The sequence below is a fragment of the Aspergillus costaricaensis genome (assembly GCF_003184835.1).
Source record: "Aspergillus costaricaensis CBS 115574 unplaced genomic scaffold BO79scaffold_56, whole genome shotgun sequence".
Lineage (NCBI taxonomy): Eukaryota > Fungi > Ascomycota > Eurotiomycetes > Eurotiales > Aspergillaceae > Aspergillus > Aspergillus costaricensis.
The window spans coordinates 66,663-80,936 of NW_020291856.1; the positions used below are offsets into that span (position 1 = coordinate 66,663).

Genomic DNA, 14,274 nt, shown 5'->3' on the forward strand with positions numbered 1-14,274 from the left:
CAAAACATCATCGTTTCCAGAAGATAAACGGACCCTTGTCCAGTGTCTCCAGCAGATCTATCCAAGTTCCGATCATTATTCTACCTTCCGGTAGGATGACGCCCTCGTAAACCTGTACCAAGTAAAAATCAGACTCAAAGTCCGGTGGCGGCCATTTTGCCTCGAAAAGCCATGCGTTCTCATCCAAAGCGGGCTCTATGCCATCATGAGCAGGAGGAACGGGCGGCTGCTCTTGAACCCATTGATATATCACGAAGCAAATGCGACGCCAGCCAGAAAAGCCCCCTTGAAAATCGGCAATCGGTTCACAGAATCCTCGCACCAGATCTGGGGGCTGAACGACGTAATCAGGTGTCCTCCGTGTTCCACGGAAATATGATCGTTCGAAGTTCAGAGGATCAAGAGGAACTACTGATTGAAGTATAGGTGGCCAATTCAAGGGGTTGGGATCGGGTTTCACTAAAAGAGACTACACAGCAGGCATTGAATCAGCTGGGTTCCTTTTTCTGGAGTATTTCGTGCAATACCTGAAACCGGACTTGTGCACAATTAGTATCCAGATCAGCGCATGTCTGGCGATCCTCGAGGATCTTCAGAGATCTCGGGTATGGGTGGACACATGCTACACACAAGTTAACACTCGTTTATCTTCATGATCTGGTTGGATAACAGGTGAGTGACTGACATGCATAACCCATCCATGGCAATTCATCATCAGAAGGCGCAGGCTCACCCCATGATCTGGGCTTGTAGCGTGGAGCCAGGTTAATATAAGAAGCGTGAAAGGTCGCTTCAGTCGGGCAGAGAAGATGACGAAGCCAGAAGTTGCGTATGTGAAGTAACTTCTCCAGGTCGATCTTGTTTTCATGCACAATCGGTCTGCTGTTCTCAGCCCTGTAACCATAGACGACGCCAACGTCATAGTCTGTCCTCAGACACTGAACAGACATTAGAGGATCCAGAGCTAAACCGGTCAGGCACTGTCAGAGTCAGTTTCTACGCTCTCTCCTATATGAAATCTGTGGTGCTTACCAACTGGGTTGCACAGAAGAGATCGGAAGGCGGGCCTGCATCTTTCTGACTGTAGCCGCTAACGGGCCTATTCAGAAATTCAGAGCTAGAGAGTATGTCTCGAATCTTTTGGTGGTTTTTTGAAGTGAATGGCCCGTTCGATTCTAGAAGACAGTATGATTCACGTAGCAAATCTCGTAGGACTTCCAGCCAGAGAGTCTGCGCCTCCTTCTGGCCAAATTTGAAACTGATGGATTGTGAGAGGACGATGGCTCGAATTTGATATTCAACTTTAACTTCATCAGAAGCATAATGTCGAATAACGTCGTAAAGGTCAGTGAAGCGGCTTCGCCAGATGGAAGAATGACCTGGGAGTGTTTTTGCTGCTAGCCAAGGGCAGCATTGGGCGAAATTTACCATATCGACGTCGCGAGGTAGCAAGTAAGCAATATACTGAATGATCTATGGACAACCTTAGCAGTGCAATCATATTCAATGGTTATAGCAGGAACTGTCACCTCTGTGGGCAAGCGAAAAAAGGAGTTACGAGAGCAATTTTCCGCCATGGTCGGTATTTGGGAGCTCATCTTCGTTAGGCTTCCTTGTAACTGATATTGTCTATTAGAGGCTATACAGTAGTGACAAGCCACTTGCCTTATGTTCTCGAGCCACGCAGGAAGATGTTTAGAATGATGGATTCACACTTTTCTCCGCGGATGTATACGGAGAGTCAAAGAGGACTGCTGTGCTTAAGGTACATAGCTCCCATAAAAACCGAGAGAGGAGGGATTGAATGAAGAGCGAGTCGGTGTGCAATTATACGAAAGGCAATTCTTCTGTCACGAGACTATGTTTCAAACCTAAGTACGACGACCACTTTATGCTCGCTTGGATGATGGTACTGCTACATGCCAACCCAGAGTAATATAGCTCTCTTCGAAGTGAAATATACGCAGCGTATTCGAGATAGGTGATTTTGCTCTGTCAGTTTGATCTCACTACGGCAGGCCTTGCAAGGAGGAAAGGAGTGCATGCAGAAAATAGTTACCGGAGGTAAGATGTGCGCTTTTATTGGCCAAGTAATGCATAAATAATACTTCAAGCTAAATCCAGAAAATTAAATTTGGAACGCTGGCTTGTGGTTGAAACCAATGTCTATAAAGTCCGCAAGCGGGCCACGTATGAGCAGAAGCCAACCCCTTAGCTCACGCCAGGACGACCACGACGTCTTCTAAGGCTTTCCTGAACACCCCAGCCATCTGATAGAAGTTCCTTGACTTCCTCCAAGCGAAGCCCGCTCATCTCGGGATAGATAGCGTAAATACCAAACCAACCGAACACGCATACGGCCGCATAGGCCGCGAATGTCCATCCAGGAGAGAGCCATTCCATCATAGGCAGGAAAGTAAGACCGACAACAAAATTTGACCCCCAATTTGTTGCAGTAGCCAAGGCTGATCCCAGGGAGCGTACATTCAAGGGGAAGAGCTCTGATTGCTGCCAAGGCACGTTTCCAAGTCCGAAAGCATAAGCTCCCACATAAACGGTGAGGCATATCAGGATAACAACAGGGAGGAAAGCGCTATCACTTGTGGCATCTTCCGCCCGTACCCTCGACTCGGGGTTTGGCATCTCGACTGAGCCGAACGTAAAAGCGCAAGCAATAAGGGAGAGAGCCATCACTGGCACTGAGTACAGGAGAATGCGGCGCCGACCAATCCTATCGATAAAGGCAAATGCGAGTAAGGTGAATAAGAAGTTGGTCAATGCCACTGACAATGACACTAGTGTTGGTGACGAGAATGACAGCATGGAGAAGATTGTCGCCGAGAAATACATGAGGCTATTGAATCCACAGAGTTGTTGTGTGGCTTGCAGCATAACCGCTATGATCAACGCCCTCCGATTACCACCGACGAGGACCAAGTGGCGAGCACACTGTGTAACGTTCGTCAGCCACAGCCAGTTTCCTGTGGAGGGCTTGTTTGTTTGTGTCAATTCTTCCTCCTCCTCAGCCACTTCTTGCTGGATATCACGCATAACCTGCTTGGCCATGAGGCCATTGTCGGGATGACTCCCATAGACCCGGGAGAGGATTTTCGTAGCTTTCTCTTCGAACCCTGCCTGGACCAGCCAACGGGGGGTTTCTGGAAGAGCCAAGACTATGAAAAATTGAAAAATTGCTGGGAGCATTCCAATGCCAACAATATAGCGCCAGCCTCCGGATACAGAGGAAAATAACCAACCGATAATATAAGCAACGACTTGTCCGCCTGTAATGAAGAGACTCAGTATCGTCACAAGCCTTCCTCTAGCATGGGAAGGCGCCAACTCGGAGATGTATCTGTTGATATGTTAGACAAAAGGTCAACTTCATTCCCTCTTACTGTACTCCTTGGGGGGGTCCTTTTAGCAAGGACTAGCAATGGCTGAACATACAATGGAGTCACCAGACTTGCTCCACCAACAGCCAGGCCAACAATGCTTCTTCCAACTATCATGCCCCATACTGCACTTGTGACAGCCTGTATGAAAGCGCCGAGCGTGAAAAGCACGTCTGCAACGAGAATGACTTTTCTGCGACCGAACTTATCTGCCAGGATTCCCGCTAGCGGACTCGCAATCAAAGCGAACAGGCTGGTGCAGGACGTTACGAGACTCTTGTCCAATGTTGTTAGAGGATGGTTAGAGAGGTCGGACCCGATCGATACTAAGGTTGCGGAAATAACACCTGTGCTTCAAAAGGCAGAGTGTCAGTATAACGGATGACAGCAACCAACTCTCTACTTGGAGTTGTCGTCGATGGGAAGGCTAGCCAGATCGGACCTACTCGTAACCAAATAACAACCCACTTATGCCAGCGGAGAAGGTCAGAGCGTAAATAAACCACCCGTTTGTTTGTTCCAAGTCGGTAGTAGGCTTCGGCCCATTGCGACCTTCATATTGGGGTTCCTGGTCTATCCGGGGCTCGGAAGGGAGCAAGGGAGCATTGGGGTCAGACGGCTCATTGTCGTCCCTGCGATTCATGGCTTAAGGTTGTATAGTTTCTATATGGGTATCTATATCAGCCATTCCAAGCACGGGTATGACTCGAGCTTCCAGGTATACCCTATATCTGGGGTATACTAGATTGTTCGGGAAAGGGGGTTCTGGAATCCGGAGGAGTGGTTGCGGGTTTAGCTCAGGCACGGGGTAGACACTTTTTACATAATAAGGCTGACAGCTCACGCGACCCACCGCCCCCATACTCAACAGTGGCGCAGCCATGGATCTGGATACAACATCATGTTAAGAAGGGGACACATTTTTGGATCTTATTGATTCAGGTCAATGTTGCAAAGCGTTCCTATGCTATGTCTAATGATATACTGTTGGGCGACCTGGTAAAGTTTGACATCATTCCTCACGAGCACTCCCATATCATCTCTGCAACGACAAGGAGTACATATGAACATATTCCTGTTGATCGACCAAAGCGCAGCTGAAAGGCTACCGGCTGATATTCCTCGAACATAAAAAGAGCCAAATAGTATCCATCTTATAGGCAGAGACTTGTATGGTCAGAGAATCTACACTATAACAGTCTTATAGGCCATTATCAGGACTTGGTCAGTGTCCATACGAGTTTGAATGATGCAGCTTGAGTATATCAACGCCGCAGTATCCTAGCTGAAAACCACAGAATTCAGGATAACGTCTTGGTTACGAAGAGCGGTATGCCGCTGTGGTTGGTCTTCTGTAGAACGGGGTACATTAGATTGGCAGGACACAATAAAACCAAGACAAACACCCATTCTACAAAATCCAAATGTTCTGCTTCGTGTCAGACCACCTACCTCACTCTCTCAGTGTCCTTAATATCTCCTGCTGCCCAGTATCTAGGCATCTGGGCAAGGTTGTCTTGCTATATCACTGATATTGAAGGTTTTATGCCTGAGCGAGAGACTTTTCTCATGATGGCAAAAGCTGAAAATGGATAAAGCCCGAATAATGATCAGATATGGCACACTCTCATTAAGGCTCTGAAGAGCTTTTTACTATCTATATATATTCTGCTTGTCGAAGCTATCGGCCTCACAAACCCCAAACAATGATAGGATGCATCTATCGGGTATTATCACAATGCATGTAGTACGAAGAGATGCTATAGTTATCCTTGACAGGCAGGCCCACGGATGGACAGCTCCGAAATACCCACGGTCTATGTCTCCATATCATTAGTGTCCGACTTGGAAACGGGGCTCAGATAGTATGTGTTTGGTATATTGTTTAGTGCCTCGAAAGAACCAATTAGGCTTCAGCGGTGATAGTTGAGCCAGAGAGTTTGGGGCGATATAATAACTTGAAAAACAGGCGGTATGAATTTCTGTTCTTTAAAGAATAGTGCAAGCTGGGCTCAAGCTGCCATATTATGTTGGCTTTGGTCGAGTAGCTTCGATACATGCTCACCGGGCAATTGACTCGAAGTATTCATAGTCTCCTGTGATTGAGCATCTACCAACAACGCATAGCCGATTCATCATTGTACTCGTGAGCTTAGTTCCCCTGCAATGCATCACTTTTGATGTTACTATCTTCCAGTGTTCCAAGACTTTAGGTACCATGGTCCCCTCAGGATCACGAAATCTCTTGCTGCAATGCTCAGATGCTGCTAGTAGCGCCTGGTTCTTATTCATAGCGAACGAGTGAAGGTAATACTATGAAGCCTATGGTCTTCTGTACCAACTATCAATGCTATTTTGCATGACTGCTTGGACCCTATTACCTCGCAAAGCCTAGATATGGTGGTCTAGAGTATAGTGGCATAAACTTTCGACTCGTCTTTTTTCCCACTAGGTATCTAGGTGGCGGGTACCAGCTCCTCGTTGCGAACCAACAGGTCGAATGTATGATTTCATTGGTTCCAGTATCTGGCGCCCCATCTTTGTTGGTACAAAGTTGTTTTCCCAGCATGATTATATCATCGTGTTTAGCTTACCGCCCCGGTTTTTCGGGCGTAGGCCCCGCGTAGTCGGTGAAGGAGCATCAACTTTGCCAGCTCACGTTGCTCCCTCTCGGTAAGCGCAGGCCTTGAGAGGTTAGCCCGAATGCAGCAGGAAAATAGCCCGGAGTAATGTGCATATAGACAGTAGCTAGCACTCGAATAAGTGCGTAGTGGTAGATTGCCATACCGGTGTACCTACAGGCCAGGATGCTATGTTAATCTATCAAAATTAGAATTCTCTGGCTGATCACCTGCAGTAAGCAACATCGCACAACCAAATTGAGCAAGCTTCAGGAGCCAGTTGATTTGGTCACTCATGGTTGCCCCGGCGAGGAGGGGAGAGGGGCTTCAATTGGCACAACTGCGAGTGCGAGACACTTGCGGAGTACCCGGGTCCTGTACGAAGATGGTTGGTTTGTGACGAGAGTGAACAACGTCCATCGACAGGACCTTGCAAGGATTACCGGGTTTAGCTCCCCAAGATCGCGCGTCAGGAGGCAGGACAGCTGTTCATGGGGCCGTGCAACCCTGGCTAGTTTCGCCAATCAAGGGAGCGAGCGGCACATCTCGTCCACAAAGTGTGCTAAATCTGGATAGGTCAGTCGCACCGCGGCGCACTTTGCACTCCAATCCTAGAGGCCCAATGATGAGGATATCATTAGGACAGGGTTATGCCTGCATAGATGCATGGACTTGCCCCTCAGTGTCACCTAGGAGACTATCCCATCAGTTAAAGTGCCGTATTTCTGGAGGCAAGGGCTGGCGGGTGTTCCTGCTTCTGATGGTTTCACACCCACCGAAGGAAGGGGTGCAGTCAGCAAGGATAGTCTTTCTCTTTCTTATCCAATGGGGCCAGGATCAGATTCTGAAACATGGAGACCAGCTTTTGGCAGATTATAATAAGGCCGTCCGGGTGACGGTTGAGAATGAATCAGTGGCAGCGAACGCCAAGAAAGTCGATCAGCACAGCTGGAGGTACCGGAAAGCATACTCTTTCTGAACGAAGCCTGCAACAGGAGCAGATAGGCAAGGCTAATCAATAGATGGTAGATGCACAGGGGCACGGAATGCTCGCAGCTACGGATCGGACTCCTGTGGTTCGATCGAATTCATAGCAATCAATCGCACTGAACGGAACTACTCTCTGTCTTGCGTAAACAGGCCCAGAGCCTAGGTAACAATAGCGATACAACAAACAAATAATTAAAAATGGAGACCTCAAGGCTCTAGCCCGGCCGGCAATCGGCCGGAAGAAATTGTGCCCTTGGAAGCTCGACGCTCGCAGTCCACGTTCCGCTCCGAGAAATTGGATCTATCATCGCGATCGGCCTTTGTGCTCGATGAGATAAGCTTACTATACACCGTTGGCCTGCCAGTTTTGACACATGCGACGGAGAGAAAGTCCGATACAACTGGTTGGACTCAGAAATTGGCTGCCTTCCCTTACTACATGGCATCTTGCTTACGGATCGCAAACGCTCGAAGAACATTTTTGCACACGGGTACACTGGGAAATGAAAAGCCGTGAGCTCTCGGCCTTTCTCGGAAAATAAATGCGACCGTAGTGGGCTAGATAAATTTTCCTTGGAGAATTGGAGTCTTCAGACTTCAGTGTCGTCATCCTGGGGACAGGCGGAAGGGAAAAGAGGGTCAGCAAGGAGGAATGAAGGGGATTTTATTTTATTTTATTTACTTTTCTTTTCTTTTTTTTTTCCCTAATCACATCGGGAACTTGGATGGATAAAGATGGGTAAAAACAATGGATTGGAAGCGCTAAAAGAGGCAAGGACTGAGAAAGTCTACCCTGGGTAGCATCCCGCTTGTTCCTCTCGGCCCCGTGCCTTGGAACCGGCCGGTTTATGAAAGCTCAGGAACCAGATGTTCTGCCGATGGTTGTTCCAGAGATCGCCAGCCTAGATCGCCTCCTCCTTCGCTCCCTTGAATAGCTCGCTCGGTAAGCTAAGCAGAGAACGTAAGTAAGAGACTAGATAGCAGTAGCTAGGGATACGAGCCCGGGGCCCCGTGCTATCTGAGAAGATTAATAGTATTAATATTTCTTATTATTATTGTCATGAGGGTGACTTTTGCCAGTCAGTCAGCCAGCCAGCCGAAAGCTACTTCCAGTGAAAAAGTGGGGATGGGCATGATGGCTTAGCCGCGTTATAAAAGGGACCCATTGTTTTCATGACTTGGACGGAATCAGCGGTCCTGATCGGTACTAGGCTCGGACGCCAGTTGCGGTCTGATTGCATCATGAGAAAACCAGACTCGGTCACCTCGATCCCATCTCGTGCGATTTTGGAGCTCTCTGCAGAAGCATCTCCACTATCTAGGTCCTGAGAAAGTTGGAAAAAGCAAACAGGGTGAGATGCTAAATCTAGTCAGAGCATAAGATGGATAAAACCAAGTATAATCTAGGCGCCTTGCTAGTAAGTAACATCCCTTCGCGCAGGGATAGGATACAACGACACAGGGAGAGAGAGGGTTGAACGTCGTCGATGCTTCCCTTCCAATTATATGGCGTTCTGGACCAGTAGGTTCTCATAAAATCTCGGGAAGGGAGGGAGGGGGGAGGAGCTGAAGATCCCTGGTTTGTTTCATTAGGCCAGCACAGGTTCGGGAATCAGATCCCATCCTCGCCATCAAGTCTCTCTTGGTGGGATCGTGCACGCTAGTGGCCCAGCTGCAGCCGCCGAGGTGCAAGGATCGCGGCTCGCCATGATTACCCAAATACACCGCCCGATGGGTAGATAGACTAGTAGTAGTGGACGGTCGGACTACTCCGAACACCATTAGTAGTGTAGTGTGTTTCTGTGTGTGGACTGTGGACAGTAAGCAGCTGAAGACGAAAGATACTAACTACTACGGTAATTAGTTAGTTAGGGAGTACAATCATAGACTGACTTACCTGTCTGATCACTCTACCTAGAACAAGGTAAGTGTTTCATTCCCCAGGTTATGTGCATGATTGGATTTCAGCTTAAACAACACACCAGTCTATTCCTTTGGCTCAGTAGTCCACCACGTCAGTAAATTCCCTCCTACATAATACCTGCATACTACATGGATGGAGTACATGAGCAATGACTTACATAAATACCCTCGTGTTCCTCCTTATTCTGCATAAGAAGGCGTTTCAGGTTTCCTTGGTAGCTATCGCTGTCCACCCGTGATGTGAGTTGGTGCCTTTAAACCCCAGGCTGTCAGAAAAGCTCTACGTACTAGATATTTAGTCTCATAATGATCACTAGTTTTATAATACTGAGTAGCAAACCCTTGAACAACAGCAGCTCCAAAATCCCATCATGGTGGCTGCACTTGCCTTGTCTATGCTTTGTGGTCCAAACAGGTGTGTGGAAGTTCTTGCGTAGCATACCAGATAAATGAGGTGTGAAAATTTAACGGCTTTTGTGGTGGAGGGATTTTAATCTTCGTACCGGTTTTCTATTCTAATACTGAAGGAAAGAAAAGAAAGCACAATTTTAAATAATATTTTATTTTTCCTGCTTTTCTATGCTCCTTCTTTTACCCTTCCAATTTGTGCTCTTCCCGCTTCCCTGACTCTAGCCACAATTTATTGGGACTTGCCTTGCGGTCGTGGGTGTGCTGGGGGTGGAACTCCTAGCGTGATCCATTCCTTTCCCAGTGGTTGAGTTTAGACTAGAACCAGAAGAACATCGCCCGTGGGTAGCAAAGCCAGTGACCGCGTCCCACTGGGGCTTTTGTTGATCGATGACCTTGGTCTGTTATTATTACCTCTCTCATTCGCATGTTGCTATTGCTGCTGCTGCTACTATTGCTGCTGCTGCTGCTGCCGCTGCCGCCGCTGCTACTCTACTACTGCTACTGCTTCTTCGTTTTTTCCTTCTGCTGTCTGATTTCTTTATTTTTTTTATTTTTCCTTCTTCTCTCCGTTGACTTTAGGACAGTTAAACTGCTGAGACTTTGCGCGGGCCAAAGCTCTAGTCGCTCAGTCTTCCTCTTTAGTCCCTCATTCCTTGATTACATTCCTTTTCGACGATTCCCCCATTCCTTTAGCTTCCTCCTAGCTGGCTCCGACACCCTTTCCCCTCACCCACCCTAAGGTCGCACTGATCGCACGCTGGGATTGTCTTTACAAATAATTAATACTGCTGCTATACTGCCACTGTGGCTTTGTCTTTCACCACCGCAAGGCTAGATCGCGCTCTGATTCCACCTGTCTTCTTTTGAGATGGTGTTTATCTAGATGTGTCGGGCTAGCTGATCCTCCTCGTGCAAGATAATGCAGATGGGTCGTCAACTACATGTGATATCGATGTGGCTAATCTGAGGTTTATGGTGCTTGACACTGTTCTCGGCGCCCTCTGAGAATGGAGCATGTATCAACTGTGAGTTCTGCTCTGTGTCCGATCAGATCTCTTTTGGATCGCATTCGTTTGGTTGTCCACTTTGCTGCGGCTACAGGCTCTCTGCCTCGCGCAAATGGGGAGAAGCAAAGCGCTTGACTCAGATTTCGCGTCCTTTATGTTTACAAGTAGTCGCGGCTAACTGGCTTTTTCTTTCTTCCTTTTCGATCAGCTCTGTGCAATTAGCACCGTCGGTATTGCACCAACTGGCTTCGCCTTCGGTCGCGTAGATCGAAGCTCCTCCAGACCAGGCCGATTCCGGAAAAAGACCCTCCCGCTGCATGATCAATGCGCGACAGCGACAGACGATACCGTATCCTTGTCAAATGCAAACCATGTCCCCACAAGTCCCTTTCCATCAGTGACAGCACAATCTCCTCTGACCGCAGAATTCTTTCGGGGGTCAGAAGATGGTGCATTTGATACGAGTAAGCCGGGAGAGGAGAAGTCGCGCAGGAAATCATCGTTTGCAGGTGTACGACTGCGACGTCGCGGACAGACCTTCACTGGCCCGCCAAAGCCAGTCTTCGAGAATATTTCACTCGCTGCGCACATACGACGGCCCTCGTCTTCCTGGGTGCGACGCCTGTCATTTCAACCGGAGAAACGCGCTTCATGCCAGACCCCCGTTTCCCCTTCATCAAACACGCCCGGTAGCCCGGCCAGCCCTCCCGCTTCTATTCAACGCAGGCCCAACAAACTAGTCAAGCGGCCACCTTCACATCATGCCAACTCTCATTCATTGTCCGGGATCGCGCCATCCTCCCCTTTGACTCCCACTGGTTTTCGCAGGCCTGCTACTAGTCATCAGCGGTCTGAGACCTTGGGACATAAAGCTACTCATAGTCTTAATTTCGAACCGAGTCTGATCTTGAACCCTCCGGTAAGCAAACCTGATATTGCTGCTATAGGGGATGATCATGTCTGGCGTCCATACATAGACGTCAGCCCGGAGGGTTTATCGGAAAGGCTGGCGCGCAGATTCTCAACCGCAACGAGACCGAAAGACCAAGGGCTGCGGCGGATCGTACCGAATGCGGAGACTGCCCCGGCTCTCCTTTTGGCAACATCTATCAGAGGGAAGCAACCGACGGCGGAAGCTGGCCTGGATGCATTTACTCCTTCCCCTTCAGTCCAGTTTCGAAACCCATTCGAGCCCAGTGGGAATTCATCTCAACAAAAAGAATTGTCACTGCCGCCGGAGGAAAGCGATTCCCAAACCTCGCCTTCTTTGCAAGATGCGGATCCTAAGTCTCCCCCAACCGACACTGGAGCCGCCGAAGGCGAAAACTTCAAAAATGTTCCCCTAGTTTATTCTAAAAGAAGGGCAATATCAACGCCTCTTCCAGCGTCGACAAAGACGGAAGGAACACAGGTGATTCCACCTCACACACATGGAAGACGAAACATCACCGACCCTAACATCTTCCGTCGTCCGACCTTTGCACAAAACGGCGCTACTTCGTCATTGATGTCGGAACTAATGGGTCCGCGACGCAGAGCCTATCCTCTTTATCTTCAGGACTACAAACAAGAGATGGCTCATCTACGGGACATCGGATCACGTCCATTCACCCTGGACTCAGTAACACTGACTAGGTCTCAAGGCACTTTTCGTCAGCGCCCAAAACGCCATTCTATCGCTGCATCAGACCCTGCATCAACCGTCATAGGTTCCGATGATACTCATATATTCACATCTGGCGATGAGGATGAGACAGATTTCTTGAGCGATACTGCCTTTGACTCCATCCGCACCCATCTCACCACCAGCAGTGGCTTGGGCTCCTATGCTCCTCGAATCGAGACAATCTTTGATAAGGACTTCCCCGTGAATACCTTGGAGGGAGAGTCTTCTAATGGCCATGCACTTGAAACACGCGAATCTCTTACTTCACAGTCGCTTGGGAATTGCCATTGTGAATCTGATGCAGATGCGACGCCAACGCCCATTACTATGCCAGGCCATATCGCAGACAGCGCATCGGATATGCACGAAGGTGACAGCCATATATCTTTCCCGTCTGACTTGACCGACGACGAAGATTCTCGCAGTCTGGTGGCGGCATTGCCCGGTGAAACTACCAACCCATTCACACAAGTGCAATCTTCAATGTTGTCGTTGAAGGGTAATGGCGGCGATTGTTTCAGAAGCGAGACAAGGCAATCACACAAGTACGATTCTCGCAGTCTCAACCACGAGGCGCTTGACTCGTGTCCGAAAATGAACATCTTCGACTGGTCAGAACAGCCGAGAAGCGACCGTGAAGCAGCAGGCTCTGATGGGCGGCCACGGACCATGCATGGGAAGCATACGCCTGACGTGCGTGGCAGCCGCGCGCCAGGACGAAAAGCTCCGAGTACATTGCATCTCCGTAGTCAAAGTGTTCCAGTAACGAGGGACCCTCCGACAATTAATGAACAACGTCAGACCTCAGGCAAATTCGGTACATGGGGCCTTGGGAGCAAAGGCGTTAGCGAAGACTGGGACAGTGACTTCGATTTCGAGGATGCAGATGAGACTACAACCAATGAGTCTATGAAGCCAAGCAAAACGACCCCCCGGCGGGGTATGATTGTTCCTCAAGCCATCATGGAACGCCAAGCAAGCCTTCATGGGCAGTTCGGACAGGTCCAAGAACTAACCTTGCTGGTTGAAGAGCTAAAGCGTCTGCGACACCAGGGCAGCTTTCTAAACATCGTCCGCGGGCCATCAAGCGAGCTTTGGAAAGAGGCAGAAGGAATAGTGAACCTAGCCACGCTTGATGATGATGATCATAATAACTCGAACAATAACTCTCCTCCTGGATCCCCTTCGTCGCTGACGTTCAGTTTTGACGACTCGGAAGGCGATTCATCCAATACCAATGATCCTTGGAAAAGGGTCAGCGATGGATCATGGGGATTATCGCTCTCAGAGCACTCCAATTCCCGCCCTACTACCTCTCCCAGTCCCGATGTCACTACCAAACCGAACTCTGTGTTGGATCTGATCTATCGACAACGCAGCTCGGTTGACTCCGCTTTTGCGGAATCACATCCTCCTCGTCCCAGAAAACTTCCTTTTGATACACAATCTCTCCGAGACTTGGTCGTTCGAGCTGGCGTTGTCACGCGTGCTTTAAAAGAAGTAATCCGCAAAGCCGAAGGTGTTACGGCGGAGCCTAGAGACACCATACATCTTTCAGATCCGCCATTCCGTCGCATTTTCGACCAGTCTTCCCATCATAATGCATGTCTCGAAACTCACAGCAAATGAGCCACGCCACTTCCTTACATTACATGATGTTATCACTTCACGCCTTTTCTATTCTCCGACTGTATCTTCCTTTTTTTTTGAAAAGTCTGATGATTTCTTGAGCATATGAATTGACGCGAAAGAAAACAATTGACTTGGACATGCTTCACCTCTACGCTACCGCTAATTTCCTCTTCTCCCCTCCCTCTGTCAGGGAAGGAATTTTCGATAAAGCTTTCTGTTTCCGGATGGATATCACATTGTACAATTCAGATGTTTGGTATTTCCCATTCAGGGTTTGTGTTGTGTACTTGGGCGGTTCTTGTGCGAATATTTCTTTCTATTGGGGCTTTTCTTTTTCTCTCTCAACCTTTTCCATAAAGTCTTCTTTTTAGTCTCCTTTTTCTTTCCAATTTCTCATCTTCTGTTCTCTGTACGTGATATTTTCGGAAGTGGATTACGAAGGTCCCGTACAGTCTTCCATTGCCTGTTTTGCCTCTGCCAGCTTCCTTTTCTTCGTTTGATTTTACTTTTCACGGGTGTATGGATATAAGAATCTGGGTCACAATGTACCTGTCTGGAGAAACAAAAGAAAGATATGGCGATTTCTCAATAGCCAATATTGCAAAATAACGAAGAACGGGCTATTACAA

The 14,274-nt window shown here is 48.5% G+C and overlaps 3 protein-coding genes across 3 annotated transcripts; 2 read left to right on the forward strand and 1 right to left on the reverse strand.

Moving 5' to 3' along the window:
- Positions 1-7: 7 nt before the first annotated feature.
- Positions 8-4,131, reverse strand: BO79DRAFT_241175 (MFS myo-inositol transporter; the record flags this gene model as incomplete). The annotated part of the gene is made up of 8 exons (XM_025685092.1): positions 3,842-4,131; positions 3,451-3,747; positions 3,258-3,355; positions 2,221-3,158; positions 1,033-1,473; positions 686-980; positions 528-622; positions 8-469 (listed from the first exon to the last, which is right to left on the reverse strand). The coding sequence occupies exons 1-8, from the start codon at positions 4,036-4,038 to the stop codon at positions 8-10; spliced, it is 2,823 nt and encodes a 940-aa protein (XP_025534261.1). The 5' UTR covers positions 4,039-4,131.
- A 2,147-nt stretch (positions 4,132-6,278) lies between these two features.
- BO79DRAFT_277913 (uncharacterized protein) lies at positions 6,279-7,664 on the forward strand. The gene is made up of 6 exons (XM_025687851.1): positions 6,279-6,388; positions 6,443-6,663; positions 6,753-6,803; positions 6,889-6,970; positions 7,054-7,092; positions 7,180-7,664. The coding sequence occupies exons 1-6, from the start codon at positions 6,312-6,314 to the stop codon at positions 7,196-7,198; spliced, it is 489 nt and encodes a 162-aa protein (XP_025534262.1). The 5' UTR covers positions 6,279-6,311; the 3' UTR covers positions 7,199-7,664.
- Positions 7,665-10,347: 2,683 nt separating this feature from the next.
- BO79DRAFT_260229 (uncharacterized protein) lies at positions 10,348-13,642 on the forward strand (the record flags this gene model as incomplete). The annotated part of the gene is made up of 2 exons (XM_025686399.1): positions 10,348-10,365; positions 10,556-13,642. The coding sequence occupies 2 exons, from the start codon at positions 10,348-10,350 to the stop codon at positions 13,640-13,642; spliced, it is 3,105 nt and encodes a 1,034-aa protein (XP_025534263.1).
- Between the last annotated feature and the right edge of the window lie 632 nt (positions 13,643-14,274).